The following is a 21,944-nucleotide window of genomic DNA, read 5'->3' as shown; positions in this document are numbered from 1 at the left end:
TGTTGTTAAACCGTTGACTGATTTGACCAAGAAGGGTGCTGATGTGATGAATTGGTCCTCTGCGGCCGTTGAGGCTTTTCAGGAGTTGAAACGACATTTCTCTTCGGCTCCTGTGTTGTGTCAGCCAGATGTTTCGCTCCCTTTTCAGGTCCAGGTTGATGCTTCTGAAATTGGAGCAGGGGCTGTTTTGTCTCAGAGAAGTTCTGATTGCTCTGTAATGAAGCCATGCACTTTCTTTTCAAGAAAGTTTTCGCCTGCTGAGCGTAATTATGATGTTGGCAATCGGGAGTTGTTGGCTATGAAGTGGGCATTCGAGGAGTGGCGACATTGGCTTGAAGGAGCCAAGCATCGCGTGGTGGTCTTGACAGATCACAAGAATCTGACTTATCTCGAGTCTGCCAAGCGGTTGAATCCTAGACAGGCTCGTTGGTCGCTTTTTTTCTCCCGTTTCAATTTTGTGGTTTCGTACCTTCCGGGTTCTAAGAATGTGAAGGCTGATGCCCTTTCAAGGAGTTTTGTGCCTGATTCTCCTGGGGTTCCTGAGCCAGCTGGTATTCTCAGAGAGGGGGTAGTTCTGTCTGCCATCTCCCTTGATTTGCGGCGGGTGCTGCAGGAGTTCCAGGCTGATAGACCTGACCGTTGTCCAGCGGAGAAACGGTTTGTCCCTGATAGATGGACTAATAGAGTTATCTCTGAGGTTCATTGTTCGGTGTTGGCTGGTCATCCTGGGATTTTTGGTACCAGAGATTTGGTGGCTAGGTCCTTTTGGTGGCCTTCTTTGTCGCGGGATGTGCGTTCTTTTGTGCAGTCTTGTGGGACTTGTGCTCGGGCTAAGCCCTGCTGTTCTCGTGCCAGTGGGTTACTTTTGCCCTTGCCGGTCCCGAAAAGGCCCTGGACGCATGTTTCCATGGATTTTATTTCAGATCTTCCTGTTTCTCAAAGGATGTCGGTCATCTGGGTGGTTTGTGATCGCTTCTCTAAAATGGTCCATTTGGTACCCTTGCCTAAATTGCCTTCTTCCTCTGATTTGGTTCCATTATTTTTCCAACATGTGGTTCGTTTGCATAGCATTCCGGAGAACATCGTGTCTGACAGAGGTTCCCAGTTTGTTTCAAGGTTTTGGCGTTCCTTTTGTGCTAAGATGGGCATTGATTTGTCTTTTTCTTCGGCTTTCCATCCTCAGACAAATGGCCAAACCGAGCGAACCAATCAGACTTTGGAAACCTATCTGAGATGCTTTGTTTCTGTGGATCAGGATGATTGGGTGACCTTCTTGCCATTGGCTGAGTTCGCCCTTAATAATCGGGCCAGTTCGGCTACTTTGGTTTCGCCTTTTTTTTGTAATTCTGGTTTTCATCCTCGTTTTTCTTCAGGGCAGGTTGAGCCTTCGGACTGTCCTGGTGTGGATTCTGTGGTGGACAGGTTGCAGCAAATTTGGACTCATGTGGTGGACAATTTGACCTTGTCCCAAGAGAAGGCTCAACGTTTCGCTAACCGCCGTCGCCGTGTTGGTCCCCGACTTCGTGTTGGGGATTTGGTTTGGTTATCATCTCGTTATGTTCCTATGAAGGTTTCTTCTCCTAAGTTTAAGCCTCGTTTCATTGGTCCTTATAAGATTTCTGAAATTCTTAATCCTGTATCATTTCGTTTGGCCCTTCCTGCTTCTTTTGCCATCCATAATGTGTTCCATAGGTCGTTGCTGCAGAGATATGTGGCGCCTATGGTTCCCTCCGTTGATCCTCCTGCTCCGGTGTTGGTCGAGGGGGACTTGGAGTATGTGGTGGAGAAGATTTTGGATTCTCGTATTTCGAGACGAAAACTTCAGTACTTGGTCAAATGGAAGGGCTATGGTCAGGAGGATAATTCCTGGGTTGTTGCCTCTGATGTCCATGCTGCCGATTTAGTTTGTGCCTTTTATTTGGCTCGTCCTGATCGGCCTGGGGGCTCTGGTGAGGGTTCGGTGACCCCTCCTCAAGGGGGGGTACTGTTGTGAATTCCGTTCTCGAACTCCCTCCTGTGGTCATGAATGGTACTTCGGTGAGTTCTGTCCGTGGACTCCCTCTAGTGGCTGTGAGTGGAGATGCTGGTTCTGAGATTCCTTCCCCACTTGCCCTCGTTTAGGGCTAGGCTGGATTCTCTATTTAACTCCACTCAGATCGTTACTCCATGCCAGCTGTCAATGTTCTAGTACTGGTTCAGATCTCTCCTGTATCTTTCTGAGGACATGTCTACTCCAGCGAAGCTAAGTTCCTGCTTGTTCATTTGTTACATATGGTTTTTCTTGCTAAGTTCTAGTCCAGCTTGCTATCATGAAACTGCCTGGCTAGCTGGAAGCTCTGAGGGTGCAGAGTGGCACCACCGCACCGTGAGTCGGTGCGGGGGTATTTTTTGCACACAGTGCGTGGTTTTGTAATTTTTTGTGTTGACCGCAAAGATCCCTTTTCTATCCTCAATCTGTTTAGTTAGACTGGCCTCCCTTTGCTAAAGCCTATTTCATCCTGTGTTTGTGATTTCCTCTTAACTCACAGTCAATACTTTTGGGGGGCTGCTTTTACCTTTGGGGAAATTTCTCTGAGGCAAGTGAGGCTTTGTTTCCTTTCTTTAGGGGTAGTTAGCTCTTAGGCTGTGAAGAGGCGTCTAGGCAGAGTCAGGCACGCTCCACGGCTATTTCTAGTTGTGTTGATAGGAGTAGGGTTTGCGGTCAGCAGAGTTCCCATTTCCCCAGAGCTCGTCCCGATTCCGTGTTTAACTATCAGGTCATTCCTGGTGCACCTAACCACCAGGTCCATAACAGGATATAGCGATTCCCACAGTGAAACACAAATTTTGCAGGGACGGAGGAGAGAGAGAGAGAGAGAGAGAGAGAAAAAAAAATCAATCCCCATTGACTTGCATTGGGTTTCGTGTTTCGGTCGGCCCCCCGACTTTTCACAATAATAGGCCGATTTCACACGATCCGACTTTCGAGACAGTCGGGTTTCACGAAACCCGACTCGATCCTAAAAAAGCAAAAGTCGCTCAACCTTATTCCAGAGTTTTTGTCTGATTTTCAGGATGTATTCGATGAGCCCAAGTCCAGTTCCCTTCCACCGCATAGGGACTGTGATTGTGCGATTGACTTGATTCCAGGCTGTAAGTTTCCTAAGGGCCGACTTTTCAACCTGTCTGTGCCTGAATATACCGCCATGCGGAATTATGTTAAGGAGTCTTTGGAGAAAGGGCATATTCGGCCACCTTCTTCACCGTTGGGAGCGGGATTTTTTTTTGTTGCTAAGAAGGATGGCTCCTTGAGACCCTGTATTGATTATCGCCTCTTGAATAAGATCACAGTCAAGTTTCAATACCCTTTACCTCTGCTTTCCGATTTGTTTGCTAGGATTAAGGGGGCTAGTTGGTTTACGAAGATTGACCTTCGGGGGGCATATAATCTTGTTCGTATTAAGCAGGGTGATGAATGGAAAACTGCGTTTAATACGCCCGAAGGCCATTTTGAATACCTTGTGATGCCATTCGGGCTCTCTAATGCTCCATCTGTTTTTCAGTCCTTCATGCACGATATCTTCCGGACTTATCTTGATAAATTCATGATTGTATATTTGGATGACATTTTAATTTTTTCCGATGATTGGGAGTCTCATGTGGAACAGGTCAGGATGGTATTTCAGATCCTTCGTGATAATGCTTTGTTTGTGAAGGGGTCTAAGTGTCTCTTTGGAGTGCAGAAGGTTTCTTTTTTGGGCTTCATTTTTTCTCCCTCATCTATGGAGATGGATCCGGTTAAGGTTCAGGCCATTCATGATTGGATTCAACCCACATCCGTGAAGAGCCTTCAGAAATTTTTGGGCTTTGCTAATTTTTATCGCCGTTTCATTGCTAACTTCTCCAGTGTGGTTAAACCCTTGACCAATTTGACGAAGAAAGGCGCTGATGTGACAAATTGGTCCTCTGCGGCTGTCTCTGCCTTTCAGGAGCTTAAACGCCGATTTACTTCTGCCCCGGTGTTGCGTCAACCGGATGTTTCTCTTCCGTTTCAGGTTGAGGTTGACGCTTCTGAGATTGGGGCAGGGGCCGTTTTGTCTCAGAGGGATCCTGTTGGTTCCTTGATGAAACCGTGTGCCTTCTTTTCCCGTAAGTTTTCGCCTGCTGAACGCAATTATGATGTCGGCAATCGGGAGTTGTTGGCTATGAAGTGGGCGTTTGAGGAGTGGCGACATTGGCTTGAGGGAGCTAAGCACCGTATTGTGGTCTTGACCGATCATAAAAATCTGATTTACCTCGAGTCTGCCAGACGGCTGAATCCTAGACAGGCTCGATGGTCCTTGTTTTTTTCCCTTTTTGATTTCGTGGTCTCGTATCTTCCGGGTTCTAAGAATATTAAGGCTGATGCCCTCTCTAGGAGTTTTTTGCCTGATTCTCCTGTGGTCCTTGAACCGGTCGGTATTCTGAAAGAAGGGGTGGTCCTTTCTGCCATTTCCCCTGATTTACGACGGGTTCTTCAGAAATTTCAGGCTGACAAACCTGAGCGCTGTCCAGTGGGGAAACTGTTTGTTCCTGATAGATGGACTAGTAGAGTGATTTCTGAGGTTCATTGTTCTGTGTTGGCTGGCCATCCTGGTATTTTTGGTACCAGAGATTTGGTTGGTAGGTCCTTTTGGTGGCCTTCTTTGTCACGTGACGTGCGTTCTTTTGTGCAGTCCTGTGGGACTTGCGCGCGGGCCAAGCCCTGTTGTTCCCGTGCTAGTGGGTTGCTTTTGCCTTTGCCGGTCCCTGAGAGGCCCTGGACGCATATTTCTATGGATTTTATTTCTGATCTTCCGGTTTCCCAGAGGATGTCGGTTATCTGGGTTGTTTGTGACCGGTTCTCTAAGATGGTTCATTTGGTGCCTTTGCCTAAATTGCCTTCCTCTTCTGATTTGGTTCCGTTGTTTTTTCAGCATGTGGTTCGTTTGCATGGTATTCCAGAGAATATTGTGTCCGACAGAGGTTCCCAGTTTGTTTCTAGGTTTTGGCGGGCCTTCTGTGCTAGGCTGGGCATTGATTTGTCTCTTTCTTCCGCATTTCATCCTCAGACAAATGGCCAGACCGAGCGAACTAATCAGACTTTGGAAACTTATTTGAGATGCTTTGTGTCTGCTGATCAGGATGATTGGGTGGCTTTCTTGCCATTGGCCGAGTTTGCCCTTAATAATCGGGCTAGTTCGGCTACCTTGGTTTCGCCCTTCTTTTGTAATTTTGGTTTTCATCCTCGTTTTTCTTCGGGGCAGGTTGAACCTTCTGACTGTCCTGGTGTGGATTCTGTGGTTGACAGGTTGCCGCAGATTTGGGCTCATGTGGTGGACAATTTGGTGTTGTCTCAGGAGGAGGCTCAACGTTTTGCTAACCGTCGTCGGTGTGTTGGTTCTCGGCTTCGGGTTGGGGATCTGGTCTGGTTGTCTTCCCGTCATGTTCCTATGAAGGTTTCTTCCCCTAAGTTTAAGCCTCGGTTTATTGGTCCTTATAGGATTTCTGAGATTATTAATCCGGTGTCTTTTCGATTGGCCCTTCCGGCCTCTTTTGCTATCCATAATGTCTTCCATAGATCTTTATTGCGGAAATATGTGGTGCCCGTGGTTCCCTCTGTTGATCCTCTGGCCCCTGTGTTGGTTGATGGGGAGTTGGAGTATGTGGTTGAGAAGATTTTGGATTCTCGCTTTTCTAGGCGGAAGCTTCAGTACCTTGTCAAATGGAAGGGTTATGGCCAGGAGGACAATTCTTGGGTTTTTGCCTCTGATGTCCATGCTGCTGATCTGGTCCGTGCCTTTCATCTGGCTCGTCCTGATCGGCCTGGGGGCTCTGGTGAGGGTTCAGTGACCCCTCCTGAAGGGGGGGGGGTTACTGTTGTGAATTCTGCTCTTGGGTTCCCTCCGGTGGTTGTTGGCGGTAATACAGTTGTCCCTGGGTTGCAATCCTGAGCAGGTGTCCCTGCTGATTGCAGCTCTCTCTGGGTATTTAGGTTTGCAGGATCCATTAGCCCTTGCCAGTTGTCCATTGTTCTTGGAGGTCTTACATCTCTGTCTGGTTCCTCCTGCCCTGCTGCCAAATCAGCCAAGATAAGTGTCTGGGTTATATTTCTGCAGCACACATGCTGTGTGCTTTACTATTCAGTACTATTCATTGTTTTTTCTTGTCCAGCTTAGACTGTGTTTGGATTTTTTCAGTCATGTTGGATTCTCAGGAGATGCAGATATACATTCCATGTCTTTAGTTAGTTAGTTTAGTTAGATGTGGAATTTTTGTATTATCTGCTGTGGATATTTTTAGGGTTTTAATACTGACCGCTTAGTATTCTATCCTATCCTTTTCTATTTAGCTAGAGTGGCCTCTTTTGCTAAATCTTGTTTTCTGCCTGCGTGTGTCTTTCCTCTAATACTCAGAGTCAATATTTGTGGGGGGCTACCTATCCTTTGGGGTTCTGCTCTGAAGCAAGATAGAATTCCCATTTCCATCTATAGGGGTATTTAGTTCTCCGGCTGTGTCGAGGTGTCTAGGATGTGTTAGGTACACCCCACGGCTACTTCTAGTTGTGGTGTCAGTTTAGGGTTTGCGGTCAGTACAGGTTCCACCTACTCCAGAGAAAATCTCATGCGGCTCCAAGGTCACCAGATCATAACAACCGTTTAGACCCAGGGGTGAGTTTCAAAATTGAAGATATCCTGCTTGTGAGTCTTGACAGACATCAAATTACAGTGCTGTCCATTGTCTAAGGTGTGGTGAAGAAGGACATTATGCCAATGAATTTCAAAAGTCACGATTCGTTGGGTTAAAAGGCAGAAGGTTGCCAGTGCGGGCGACTGGTAACCGCAACATGGATGAGGCCCCAGAAGCAAACACAAACATCCCCAATCCCTAGAACCGCTTTTGACATGAAACGGCTGCATCAGCACTATCCGCAGGTGTGTGACTATCTTCAGCAACTGCAAAAGAGCCAGGGGCATCAGCTACTTAATGCCCAGTGCGGAAGTCAATATTGCCTTCCTGGGAACAAGATAATTCCTCGGTCAGTAAGGATAGCCTCATCAACCTAATCGTTGAAAGGTGCTTCATACAGTGCAAGTTAAATGAACTCCTGGCGAAAACGCTGTGGGACACAGGTGTCAAAATGATCCTCCAAAATGAAGAATAGAGAAGGTGCCATCTGCCACACACCTGTCTTTGTCCACTAAAATAACTCTTATGACTGGAGGAACTCCATGGTAAAGATGTCAATCAGACCGAAATCCCTTTCAAAGGCTGGGTGGAAGTGACATTTCAACTTAGCGCCACGAAGAACAGAAACTCCACTGAGTTATTGGTACTCTTTCTTGTCACCAGTGATCAGAATGTGTCATCAGTGATCAAGAACCTATCCTGGGTTGCAGTGTGAGGTTATCAAGAAATATAAATCAGGGACTTGCATGGTGGAGGCGTGGTGGAGGTGGTAGCCACATCTCTGGCCATACCAAATCTCATGGCGGAAAACGTGAACCGTAGGATAAGTAAAGCACAGAACACAATAGACATAAAAAAAAGTAAAGGTAGGCCTGCATCCAACCATCATCCCTGCAAACAGAATGGTGGGAGTGAGGTGTGGAGTTCGGGTGGAACAGGGAAGAAAACTCCAGAGGAGTTTGCTTGTGCTGAGAGACTCATCAGAACTTCCCGAGAGTCTCATCCAAGGTGAGACTGTACTTAAGATTCCTACTAGTGGTTTGGCCCAAGTGACAGTGCCGGTGATCAATATGAGGAAGCATGAAGTTAGATTGAACTCTAAGACTGTGCTAGGCCACACTGAAACCAATAAGATGGAATATACAGCCAGTGTGAGGCCAGTTCAAGTTTCCGCAGTAAATTCAGTTTCCGAACCAAGGAGCAAAGTGTGCCCAGGAGAGAGAACCACACGACCAACCTCAGGAGTTTGCAACCCTCCAGTACCCCTTGAACACCCGAGTCCTGAAGATCTAGCAGTAGCAAAACAGATGTTAAGGGAAGAGTGTGTCACACATTCTCAGAAGAGGACTCTGATATAGGATGTATGCCATCATTGCACTTGAAGATCAACCTGAAAGACTCTACCCCAGTAATCAGAATTTACATTCCTGTGCCTAAACCATTGCACAGAGAGGTGAAAAAATATCTGCAAGACCTTATTAACAAAGGTTGGGTCCAAACATCAAATTCTTCATATTCCTCTCCTATTGTCTATGTCAGGAAGAAGGACGGCACATTGAGGCTCTGTAATGATTATCAGGAACTTAACAGGAAGTCAATCCCTGATAGGCACCTGATACCGATTCAAGACATGCTGGATAGTTTTTATGGAAGTACCTGCTTCTCTGTCCTTCACCAGTTCACCAGGGTATGTGTCACGCCAATGCAGGCGGAACGAGGTTAGTGAACCCACTGGACCACAGAGAACTCTATGGAAGCTGAACCCTAGGAACCAGCCAGACAAGGACATCAGATAAACTGCAAGGCTTTATTTAGACCTTACTACAGAAGAACCCGCGCAAGGGAGAACCCCCTGGACCACAACACCGAATTCCTCCAGGAGAGTACCGGCGAGCGAACCCCTATCCAGGGTTGTCTAGGCACAAACCAGGAAGCTCTGATGCAGCGGTTCCCAGACCAGAGGGTCAAACCCAAGAGGTAAAGAGAAAACACAAATGGAAGGGAGCAGTGAGATCCAGGAAACCGGAGAAGGCAACCGAATGGTCCTGGAGATACCGCCAGGGTCCGCAGGCAGAACCACGGCACTAGGAGAGAATACCGGGAATTAGTTCAAGGCAAGGCTACACAGAACAAACAGACGCTGGTATGAGACCAGAGAACGGCAACTGGAACTATGCACCAAAATTGCCCAGGCACCATCCAAGGGAAGTGAGGACTTTAAATACACATAGATCTCTCAGCGATTGGCTGAGAGAAGATTACAGGGAAAAAGGTACACTGGCCTTTTAAATCACTTGCAGCAGCGATCGCACGCCCTATGCTCGCTCCTCCACAATCAGGAATTAAAGGAGCGGAGGAGACATACCGGGAGGACGCCACAGCCACAGGGGACCTAGCAGGAGCGAGTACACGGTAAGACAGACTGCGGGGACCAGGGGCATCCCTGCGGACCTCCGAAACCCAAACTCCCTGTACCTGGGAGACAGAACACGCCAGCCGGAGTGCTACAGTATAGCACACCTCTAAGGTTTTGTCGAAGAATACAGTAGACCCCTGGCCCCTTCATTGCACCATGGGGATTGTACGAGTGGATCCGTATACCATTTGGGCTCAGATCTGCCCTGTCAAAATTCGAGACGAGCATGGAAGCATGTCTAGAGGGGTTAAGGGATCATATTTGCCAGCTGTACCTAGATGACGAAGTGGTACACAGCAAGACATTCGCCGAGCATGTTGAACACGTGAGGACCATACTCCAGCGTTATCAGCAACATGGAGTCAAGCTAATGCCAAAGAAGTGTGAACTGTTCAAAAGACGAGTTTGATTCCAGAGAAAAATCGTGTCCAAAGATCGATACACAATGGAAATTGCGCCGGTAATGACCTTAAAAGACAAGCATCTGTCTAATGTGGGGAAGCTGAGGAAGATCTTAGGATTCCTCACCTACTACAGAACTTACATAAAGAACTTTTCCCGGATTGCCGCTCCGTTATACCAACTCTTGGTTGGAACAACAGATCCAGCCACTTCATTGGATTACCTAGTAAAACCATCCATAATGTGATATCCTGACTTCAACCAACCATTTGTCCTGCATTGTGAGGCATCTCAAGTGGGACTTGGAGCTGCCCGGTATCAGCATCAATATGGTAAATTGAGAATCATCGGTTATAGTTCCAGAACGCTGACAGATGCCGAGAAGAATTGCCATCTACATTCTGGAAAACTAGAATTCCTAGCATTGAAATGGGATATCTATGAATGATTTAGATATTTTCTCTACTACACCAAAGATTTTGAGGTATACACTGACAACAACCGTCTTATCAACATCCTCACTACAGCCAAACTGAATGCTGCAGGCCAGAGATGGGGGGCTGAACTAGCAGACTTCAACTTCAGTATCACGTAAAGGCCAGGAAATTGCAAAGTGGATAGCATATGCTACCACCAATAAGTCTGGTAATAGAATATTTTCAATGACTTCGCTCAGAAGTTTAGGTTCCCAACAAGACTACACCATGACCAGGGAAGAGAATTTGAGAACCAGCTCTTTGCCAAGTTAGGGAAATACTGTAGGATCCAGAGATCTTATACTACACCCTATCATCCCGAAAACAATGGACAAGTGGAACTTTTCAACCATAAGTTACTGTTTATGTTGAGAACTTTAACAGCTAATGAGAAGAAGGATTGGAAGAGTTCTGTATCAAAAGTGGTGCATGACTACAATTGTACCAAGAGTGAAGCAATGGGTTATTCACCATTCTTCCATTTTGGTTGATCTGCAAGACTACCAATCAATATAATGTCCGATGCTCCAGTTTCAGAAACTTACAAGACGCACCCTATGTTTGGAAATGGAAAGAAGGAATGGCAGAAGCATACAACATAGCATCAAAAGTTGTCACAGAAGGGCAAAACAAGAGCAAAGAATATTATGACCTGGAAGTCGTGGGCTAGTCAAAAATGTACGTGAAAAAGGTGGTCAGGAAAACTTTGTTCGTACTGGAAAGACAATGTGTATGTGGTCAAAAAGAGGAAGTCTGATGACAGCCAAGACTCCCACAGACTGAAGCTTCTGAGGTGGACATTGACCTTGAGAGTCCAGAGGAAGGAAACCAGACTTTTGTACTTTGCATACCGATAAGAAGTGAAAATGACTATTCTCATAAAAGTGAACTAAGCCCTGAAACTCCAGAGTTCGTACCAAGAAACACAACAGAGGTTCATTTCAAATCTGATGATCAAACACCAGTAGCCGAAGATATTGATAGGAACCTAGGGTTAGAGGAATCACCAGACCATACAGAAATGGATGATCTGACAGAAGAACAAGAACCTACGGATATTGTTCCAAGAGCAACGGAACCCCCCAGCTGCATTGTTGTGCAGGGGATATGCATAAGGTTGCTAACACCTTAGCAAATTTGCATGCAGCCTTTTGTGCTGTGGGGGATAAATAGGTGCAAAAGAGTTAGGTGGCTCTCATGTGACTGAAAAGAAGGCAGGCAAGGAGAAACTCCTTCGGCAACAACCTTCCACACCCAGCCCTGGCAAAAGGGCGAAGTGTCAGGTCAACAATCGATGCACGAACAATTGTGCAACTGAGAGATGTGTTGACTGCTACAAATAAACGTGTGGCAAATGTACCAGGGACATACCCAGGCAGTGCCAGGTATGTTCCGACAGTGCAGACAGACTGCTGAGTGAGTGCTGAAATGCTAGTCACACAAGAAGGACATGCCACTCACACACACACACGCAGCCCCCCACTGCAGCCTATTGTAAATATGTGTGGAATTGTTTTATTCCTTGTATTTTTTATTTTTATAACAAAAATAAAAAGCATGGAAACAAATAACAGTTGTTCTTTTGTATATTTTTCACACTGAAATTTCAGTCCTCTTGTGCGATTTTCGCACAATTTTTTTTTTTGCTCAAATAAAACTAAACTAAATACAATATGTATAGTCTTTATATTATCAAATACAAAAAAACTGAATAGAACTAACTAGAAACTAAATGGCTAAACTCAATGGAAAACAACACCCTCCTGTGGTGCGACAGTAATGGCCTTAATTACAGAACTGTGATTAGAGGATGTTAGCTAAAATCCTTCAGGTCATTCGACCCGTCTCTGGGTTCCAAAGGTAGAAATGTTAAATGACCCCTCTCTGGGACTTCTAGTGTTAAGGGAGAATAGCTCCTAGGATTGGTTAGATCAACTAGAAAGAAGAGTGTGACAAATAGAAGCTGCACTGTTGATTTTGAATCATCCAGCAACTATGGAGGATAAGTTGGTTATAGCAGACAGGGAGTGTTTAGCTCAGCCCCAGGGGATACTGAGAAAGTTGTTGTGTCCTGGACATCCAAGAGTAAAGGTACCTTCACACGAAACGACATTATAACGATATCGCTAGCAATCCGTGACGTTGCAGCGTCCTCGCTAGCGATATCGTTTCGTTTGACACGCAGCAGCGATCAGGATCCTGCTGTGATGTCGCTGGTCGCTGAATAAAGTCCAGAACTTTATTTGGTCGTCCGATCGCTGTGTATCGTTGTGTTTGAAAGCAAAAGCAACGATACCAGCGATATTTTACACTGGTAACCAGGGTAAACATCGGGTTACTAAGCGCAGGGCCGCGCTTAGTTACCCGATGTTTACCCTGGTTACTAGCGTAAAATGTAAAAAAAACAAACAGCACATACTCACATTGCGTCCCCTGCAGTCTGCTTCCTCCTCTGACTCAGCGCCGCAAAGTGAAAGTGAAAGCAGCACAGCGGTGACGTCACCGCTCTGCTCTCACTGTACGGCGCTCAGTCAGTCAGGAAGTGGACGCAGGGGGACGTGAATGTAAGTATGTGCTGTTTGTTTTTTTTAGATTTTACGCTGGTAACCAGGGTAAACATCGGGTTACTAAGCGCGGCCCTGCGCTTAGTTACCCGATGTTTACCCTGGTTACCAGGGGACCTCGGCATAGTTGATCGCTGGAGAGCGGTCTGTGTGACAGCTCTCCAGCGACCAAACAGCGACGCTGCAGCGATCGACATCGTTGTCGCTATCGCTGCAGCGTCGCTTCGTGTGAAGGTACCTTAAGGTGTGTGCCAGAGAGTCTACTGTTAGACTGAAATCAGACAAGCTGTATTGACTAGTTCTTCTTGGGAAGAGATTGCTGTAAAGGTACCGTTACACTAAACGACTTACCAACGATCACGACCAGCGATGCGATCGTTGGTAAGTCGTTGTGTGGTCGCTGGGGAGCTGTCACACAGACAGCTCTCTCCAGCGACCAACGATCAGGGGAACGACTTCGGCATCGTTGAAACTGTCTTCAACGATGCCGAAGTCCCCCTGCAGCACCCGGGTAACCAGGGTAAATATCGGGTTACTAAGCGCAGGGCCGCGCTTAGTAACCCGATATTTACCCTGGTTACCATTGTAAAAGTAAAAAAAAAAAAACAGTACATACTCACATTCTGATGTCTGTCACATCCCCCGCCGGCGGCTAACCTGCACTGAATGTGTCAGCGCCGGCTGGCCGTAAAGCAGAGCACAGCAGTGACGTCACTGCTGCTGCCGGCGCTGACACATTCAGTCAGTGCAGGAAGCTCTCGGCAGCAGCACGTAACCCTGTGGACGCCGGGGGACGTGACAGACATCAGAAGGTGAGTATGTAGTGTTTTTTTTTTACTTTTACAATAGTAACCAGGGTAAATATTGGGTTACTAAGCGCAGCCCTGCGCTTAGTAACCAGATATTTACCCTGGTTACAAGTGAACACATCGCTGGATCGGTGTCACACACACCGATCCAGCGATGACAGCGGGTGATCAGCGACGAAATAAGGTGCTGGCCTTCTAGCTCCGACCAACGATATCACAGCGGGATCCAGATAGCTGCTGCGTGTCAAAACACAACGATATCGCTATCCAGGACGCTGCAACGTCACGGATCGTTGTCGTTCTCGTTGGAAAGTTGTTCAGTGTGAAGGTACCTTAATCATATAAGCAGTCAGGACAGCCGGGAACATCTTTATCTCAAGATAGAAGTGAGAGAGCTACAGCACTGGACTCATCCCACCTCCCCCCACTTCACGGAATGAACAAGGGACATTTATGTTTAGGTTAAGACACTGTGTATGAAGAGAAGTCATCTGTGAAGAGACTTTCATATATGTTGATGCAGCATTGCACGAAGAGAAGTGATTCTGTGTGATGAAAAGACCCTTGAATAAAACTCCTGTGATCAACTTCAGCTCAGAACAATGTCATAGCTGTGTGCCTGTAAACTATTACATCCCCACTACTGTGAAGAATTGTAATTGATGTAAGGTTTACCCAGGATTCCAACCAGATGTCATGTCTCCTCTGTATTGCCTTTATTGATTGACAGTCATCTTATGCTTCTTCCATTTTCTAATAATTGTGCCAACAGTTATTGCCTTCTCAACAAGTTGCTTGCCTATTGTCCACCCCAGCCTTGTGCAGGAATACAATTTTGCCCCTGATGTCCTTTAGACAGCTCTTTGGTCTTGGTCATGGTGGAGAGGTTGGAGTGTGATTGATTTTGTGGACATGTGTATTTTATACAGGTAACAAGTTCAAAAAGGTGTAATTCATACAGGTGATGAGTGCAGAGTAGAAAGGCTTCTTAAAGAAAAACTAACAGGTCTTTGAGAGCCAGAATTCTTGCTGGTTGGAAGGTGATCAAGTAATCATTTCATGCAATAAAATGCAATTATTTAAAAATCATAAAATGTGATTTTCTGTGTTTAATTTTTAGATTATGTCTCTTAAAGTTGAAATGTACCTAAAATAAAAATTACAGATCTCTACATTCTTTGTAGGTGGGAAAACTTGCAAAATCGGCAGTGTTCTTTTTTTGGCCTTGGTTTTTCCCACCTTTCCCTCTTTGTACTTCCGCATACCTTACAATTACACTATTTAAGAGCGCTAAATATGTCCTGATTAAGGCACTTGTTTGTTAATAAAGAGACCATAAAGCTGCCTATCAACCTTCATTCTTTCCAGCTGTGCCCTGTGGTTCTTTGCCTCTATGCTCCAATGGATTCACTAAAGATGCCATCATGCATAACCTGCACAAGGAGGAGCAGTGGCTGGTTTACTTGTGTAAGCTTTTGGACAGAGATGTACCTATTATAACCAAATCTTGCCAATGGAGAGTGGTTCTGCTTAATATCGCTGATTGAGAATTGATTTCTCTTGGTGCCATACTATGTCAGCCTGTGTGAAGGCAGTGTAGTGGGGGGGGGGGGCAAGACCACTGCACTAATAGCACAATACATTTCGTTCGATAAAATACAGTGGACGAATAGTTACCGTATTTTGCGGTTTATAAGACGCACAGAATTATAAGACGCACCCCAAATTTTGAGGAAAAAATAGGAAAAAAACCTTTTATTCAATAAAATGGTGGTGCTTTTTACAATCCAAGCATCTTATTGCTTACCGGGGGTGGTGGCTGCAGTGAAGTTGGGTCCTAGGGTCGCTGTTGGAGGCAAGAGAGGCGCTGCGGGTGTTCGGTGGTGCAGGCCGCAGTGGAACAGGGTCCCAGGGTCACTGCTGGAAGAGGCAAGAGTGGCGCTGCGGGTGTTCGGTGGTGTGGGTGCTCTGCTGACATTTTGTGAAAGCCCAGAACCCCCGCACTGCTTATTATGTGGTGGACTCCGGGAAAATGGCTGTTGGGGCGGCGCATGCGCAGATGGAAATCTTGGCGCTGAGATCTCATCTCCCAAGATCTTGGTGCTGAGATCTTCACCTGCGCCGTGGCCATTTTCCTGGAGACATCGCGGAGAGGCAGGCGCAGATGGAGATCTCTGCTTTCCTCCATCTGCACCTGTGCTGAGTAAGAAGCCGGACACCGGAAGAAGAATGGCGGCTGCCATATGCCACAGCAGGGCTACTGCTCGCCGCCATACCACCACTGCTCACAACCAGTACTACCACCACAGGTCCACTGCTCGCTACCGTACCACCATGGCACACAGCAGGAACTCCGCAACACCCCCAGCTCCAGGTCCGCAGCATTGACCCCTCAAGTAAGATCAATGTTCGGTTTATAAGATGCACCCCATTTTCCTCCTAATTTTGGGGATCATAGAAGTGGGTCTTAGAATCCGAAAAATACGGTAAATTTATGGACTATTCTACTGCAAGAGCTAGTAATTACACTGTCTAGCAATATCTCAAAGGCATTAATTATAATTGAATAGTTAAAGCAACTGTTTTGCTAAGAGAAATTATTACAAACAATCAAATTAAATTAAATGACTTTTTTACATACAGGGAAGGTAGGTTCCTTGGTGTGCTCTCTGCTTTCCCGAAAAGCAAATTGAACTAGCAATCCCATGGCTGCAGGGAGTTCTCCTTCCATCAGAAGCTTTGATCCTGTGCGATTCACGTGGGATGAATGGAAAAGTTGGCGTGGAGTTTGCCCGTATGTTTTTATCATCGTTTCTAAAGCCCGCCTTTGTACGGGGTCTTCAACTGCTGAAACATCCATTCCAAAATAAGTCTAGAGGGAAATTCAAAAAATAATTCTTATGCCTAAATCAGTTGATGTACATTATTAATAAGGTTATCTCAGCAAAAAACCTAGATGACCTACTGTTGGGATGTGGAATTAGTATGCCTTCTGTGATTGTTAGATTGAGGTAGCAGTCTGAGAACGGGTGGGAACAAGGTGAAAAAAAGACTAAATACACAATTAAGTGTGCCGCCCAATAGAAGCAAATGCACATTTTTCCGGACATGACAAATTTTTGGGTTGTCAATTGAAGATTTCGTTCACAGTAACCTGAAATAGGTTCTGTGTTAGTAAAAGTAATGTGAATGTTGAAAAAGTGAAAAATTAAAACAATCTATAATAATCGCTGTAGGATTGGGTATTTTGTGGTTCAGTGGTTAGCACTGTTGCTTTACAGCTCAAGGGTCCTGGGATCAAATTCCACCAAGGACAACATCTGCAAGGAGTTTGTATGTTCTCCCCGTGTTTGCATGTGTTTCCTCCGATTCCATCCCACACTCCAAAGACATACTGATAGGAAATTTAGATTGCGAGCCCCAGTAGGCACAGTGATAACAATGTCTGTATAGCGCTGTTAATTACGATGGTGCTATATCATAGGAGGATTATAATGAGGGCAATCTGATCTACTGCTCGGGGCCGAGGAGGTCCGTGGTCCAAAAGCAATTGGCCCCTCTGCACAGGGTTCTTCCACAGCCACAGGTAATTTAAGTAATGCTGGGCCCGCACTGCTGCATGACGTCTGGTAGGACATACCCAGCATATAGAGTGCGGGTACGTCTGCTGAAGCAACGCCTACAGTCTGATGAGAAGGAGCTTGTTGGCGCTGTCGGCTCCACACACACCTGAAGAACGAGTGAGAAGCTGCCGTGCCTGCCTGGTCTCTCTACTCAAGCCCCCTGCACACCAGTACCTGCTACCAGCATTGGATCTGCCACATAAGTACGTATATTGTGGTGGTAGGCAGCAGCATTGTATATTTAAGGGCAGGGGGCCATTGTTGTAATTTTTAAAATGTGTATAAAATGTGGAGGATGGGGGTTGCCTGAAAATACATGGGGCAAATGCCCCTGCACACTGTGCCCATCACCTTGTAAATTTTGCTAGCATCAGGTATTTATATAAATGCATGATACAAGCAAAATTCCCAGTAGTATAAATGCACAGAAGCAGAATATGCAGTGGAGCTCTGTATCTGAGGGCAAGAGGTCTTTTATTGTGTAAAAAATGTTGGGGATGGGAGTGGCTGAAACTAAAAGGGGCAAATGCCCCTGCATACTGTGCCCTTCGAGCTTGGAAATTTTGCTAGCATCATGCAAAATTTCCAAGGTGGAGGGGCACACATTGTGTAGGGGCATTTGACATGATGCTAGCAAAATTTCACATAGAGTAACTGCAGACTAATGTTAGGAAACCAGACAAGCCCTTTAAAGGGAATCTGTCATGTAAAATTACACTAATAGCCTGCAGATATGGGGTTAATCAGCAGGCTAATAGCTGTTAATAGCTTCCCCCAGCTGCCAGGAGGAAATGAACTTTAATCCTCCTGGCAGCCTCAGGCTTTCAGTCAGAGGTGCTGCTGGGCGACTTTAGCAATTGCTCAGTGCAAAGTTAGGCCCCTTTCACACATCAGTTTTTTGCTGTCAGTCCGTTGGCTCGACGGTTCTGTCGCAGATTCTGAAAAACTGAAGCGACGGATCCGTTTTTTGGACGGATCCGACTAGAAAATCTGACTAATTGGATTAGAGCATGATCAGTTAAAAAAAAAGGAATCCGTCACCGGATTCCGTCATTTGACGGATCCGGCGAAATAGGCTTCCTTTCTAGCAAACGATGGACGGCGACGTTGTCTGTCGCTGTCCGTTTTTTCGAAGTACACAAAAAAAGTTTCTATGTGCGTTGTCTCTGGCCGCCGGACAGACAATTTTCGGCGGATCTTGCGAAAGATGGATGAAACGTGAGGCCATCCATCGCTAATACAAGTCTATGAGAAAAAAAACGGATCCGACGGCATAAGTCGCCGGATCTGTTTTTTTCAAAATTCAACAGCTTGCGACTGGTGGAAAAAAACAAATGTGTGAAAGGGGCTTTAGAAGCAGCGGTAACTACGCCCCTGCACTGACTTAAAGCCAGCTCTAATGCTGAGCGGGCTGTTAGTGCAGGGCATGGTTACAGCCAGGATCTGTCTCTCACAGCCGTGGGTGGAACTGACCTCCACTGGCTGCTAACTCCTTAAAGGGGTTTTCCACTACTCTGACAACCCCATCTCAATCTGTATGTTTCCGCATTGTAAAATACCAACACTTACACTCACCGCAGGCGCCGTACCAAAGATGCTGTTGGTACGGCATCGGAAGTGAGTTTAAGTGTCAATATTTTACAAGCGGGTAACACAAGGATGGAGATGGGGTTGTCCGAGTAGTGGACAACTCCTTTAAAATGAATCTGTCATGTATAAAACACTACTAATCTGCAGATGTAGGTTAATAGTGTTAGAAAGTTGGTCAAAAACTGTACTGAAAGTGCAACTCATCGGGAAAAAGTGGACTTTATTCATCCCATTAACCACCGGCTTTCAGTCATAAAGGTGTGTATGAAGCGTTTACAGTTGCCATTCAGAGCACGGTGAGTGGCTGCTGTAAGCATGCCCTGGTACTTAGACTGACAACTCCCGGTACAATGCATCACTGCAGAGGCGGCTGTCAGTCAAAGTACCAGGGCATGGTTACAGCAGCCACTCACTGTGCTATGAGCAGCAACTGTAGACATTCGTACACGCTAGTATGACTGAAAGCCGGCAGTTCCTGGGATGACTAAAGTCAATTTTTTTCCCATGAGTTACACTTTCAGTACAGTGGTTGGGTACATTTCTAACACAAGTAATCTGGAGATTAACCCTAGCATTTGGGGACATGATAGGTTCTCTTAACATGCCACTGTCAATCTCTATGGCCAGGATTCACAGGCAATAGTCATTGTCCCTATATGAAGCAACGCAAAAGTACTGCTGTATATAGTACAAGCAATCAACTAATCTGAGGTTCAAGTCCCCTAAGGGGACTAACTAAGTAAAAAAAACATAAATTTTCTCTCGCATTAAAAATAAAGATATTAAAGGGATTTTCAGGTCTTAAGCTACAAATCTGCAGTCACTCTATGTTACTGCAGACTTGTGAATCCTCATATGGCATGCACTGCCTGCTGTGAGTATTCACCGGAGACGGCAACGGCAGTCATGTAGAACAGCTAGAAAAACAAGTGTGTATGCAAAGTAAAGATCACCAAATAAAAAAGGGAGTAGTTTTTAATTAAAGAAAAACACACAACAGTATATATAAAAACAATTATAAAGCCTTACACCTGAAAATTGGACACCAAAAGTCCATACAAGTACTAGCAATCCTCCTCCACTGTGCTTACTGAGAAAAATAACCAGCAATAAAAGATGACAAGTCAGGATAATAAATACTAAAATAAAGACATAAGAGGCAATAATTATATTAGGAATAATTCCCACAGAGGCCATGCAAATGCAAGCACCTTCTGAGTAGACAAGTAGTATAAAAAATACACAAATTTTAGAAGGTCAAATCACAGAAAAAACCTATTGGATAACTGAATAAAACAAAAAGTATTTGATCCCTCTGGCAAACAAGACTTAATACTTGGTGGCAAATCCCTTGTTGGCAAACACAGCAGTCAGACGTTTTTTGCAGTTGATGATGAGTTTTGCGCACATGTCAGGAGGAATTTTGCTCCACTCCTCTTTGCAGATCATTTCTAAATCATTATGATTTTGAGGCTGCCTCTTGGCAACTCAGAGCTTCAACTCCCTCCATAAGTTTTCTATGGGATTAAGGTCTGGAGACTGGCTAGGTCACTCCATGACCATAATCTGCTTCTTTTTGAGCCTCTCCTTTGTTGCCTTGGCCATATGCTTTGGGTCATTGTCTTGCTGGAAGACCCAGCCACGACTCATTTTTAATGTCCTGGCAGAGGGAAGGAGGTTGTCACTCAGGATTTTACGCCTCCCATTGATGTCGTGAAGTAGTCCTGTGCCCTTAGAAGAAACACCCCCAAAACATGTTTCCACCTCCATGCTTGACAGTGGGGACGGTGTTCTTTTGGATCATAAGCAGCATTTATTTTCCTCCAAACACGACGAGTTGAGTTAATGTCAAAGACCTCAATTTTTGTCTCATGTGACCACAGCACATTCTCTCAATCAATCACAGAATCATCCAGGTGTTCATTGGCAAACTTCAGACGGGCCTGCACATGTGCATTCTTGAGAAGGGGGACCTTGCGGGCACTGCAGGATTTTAAACTTTTACGGCGTAATGTGTTACCAATGGTTTTCTTTGTGACTGTGGTCCCAGATGCCTTGAGATCATTAACAAGTTCCCCCGTGTAGTTTTAGGCTGATCTCTCATCTTCCTCATGATGAAGGATACCCCACGAGGTGAGATCCTGCATGGTGCCCCAGATCGATGTTGATTGACAGTCATTTTGTATTGCTTTTATTTTCTCGCTATTGCACCAACAGTAGTCTCCTTCTCACCCAGCGCCTTACTTATGTTGTCCATTCCAGCTTTGTGCAGGTCTATGATCTTGTCTCTGATATCCTTATAAAGCTCTTTGGTTTTGCCCATGTTGTAAAGGTTAGAGTTAGTTAGTTTTTTTTTTACCAAAGAGAAAAAACAGAAAACCGGCACTTGGCGTATATCCACTAGTCCATACTTGCTTCAATTGACAAGGAAAAATAGCGGCCACTCTAGCATGCATGAAAATCAGCTATGGGTTGTGCTCAACCAAAAGAGCTGTCAGATATTTCCAAGAAGTAAATACAAAAAGAAAGTGGCACTCACCCAGAAGTTGCTGAAACAGTAATTCGTCCTTTATTGAACTTTACATGGAGAGGCGGCTGGTAAATAACGAGGGTGCGGGGAGTGAACAGAGGACTACGGCCGTTTCACGCTTATGCGCTTCTACGGGTCCATGTGCACAGCTAAAAACGTCATTTCCTTTATAAGGGAGCAGACGTAAAAATGTGAAACACAGGTGAGGTTACCGACCAAACTATCTAAAATTATGCATGAAAATACATAAAAGCTGTACATTTCTAACATTAATCAGTACAAAACAGATAAATAATTAAAGTTTTAATAAATATTATTTGGATGTATCATCAAATCCTACTTCAGAGAAAATCGCCATGTCTAACTTGTCGTTAAGACCTAACGGCCCTTGTGCGTTCGTTTTGATAATCCACCTTGCTTCTCGTTGGAGTAATAATTTATTGTGGTCACCACCTTTCGGGGGATACTTGACCACCTCCAAACCTGCAAACCGCAAGGTATCAGGGTCCGAATTATGGACATCCCGCATATGTTTAATTAAGCGGGGGCAGCCTTTACCTGTGGAAACCGAGCTATAGTGTTCTCTAAATCTGTGGACAAGGGGGCGGATAGTTTTTCCTATGTAAAAGAAAAAGCATGGACAGAAAATAATATAAACCACAAATTTTGTTTTACAAGTAATAAACTGGCTAACTTTGTGATTAATTCCCCCGATATGTATTGGATTATTTAGATATCTCAGATGACAAAAATTGCAGTTCCCACATTTGTAATTACCTAGTGGTATATGTCTCTGCATCCAGTTACTATTAACAGGTAATAGGCGTTTTCTTACCAAAAGATCGCC

At 45.3% G+C, this 21,944-nt stretch overlaps 1 protein-coding gene across 1 annotated transcript in view; it reads right to left on the bottom strand.

The window, feature by feature from the left end:
- LYST (lysosomal trafficking regulator) overlaps nt 1–21,944 on the bottom strand; it is a 591,077-nt gene that overhangs the window by 117,592 nt on the left and 451,541 nt on the right. The window contains exon 44 of the mRNA XM_077289098.1: nt 15,996–16,226. Coding sequence (XP_077145213.1) covers nt 15,996–16,226 — 231 coding nt within the window. The remainder of the gene's footprint in view (nt 1–15,995; nt 16,227–21,944) is intronic.

This window comes from Ranitomeya variabilis, chromosome 2, assembly GCF_051348905.1.
Source record: "Ranitomeya variabilis isolate aRanVar5 chromosome 2, aRanVar5.hap1, whole genome shotgun sequence".
NCBI classification, from domain to species: Eukaryota; Metazoa; Chordata; class Amphibia; order Anura; family Dendrobatidae; genus Ranitomeya; species Ranitomeya variabilis.
The sequence above is the reverse complement of the archived record's forward strand: the minus strand, read 5'-3'. Positions and strand labels throughout refer to the sequence as shown.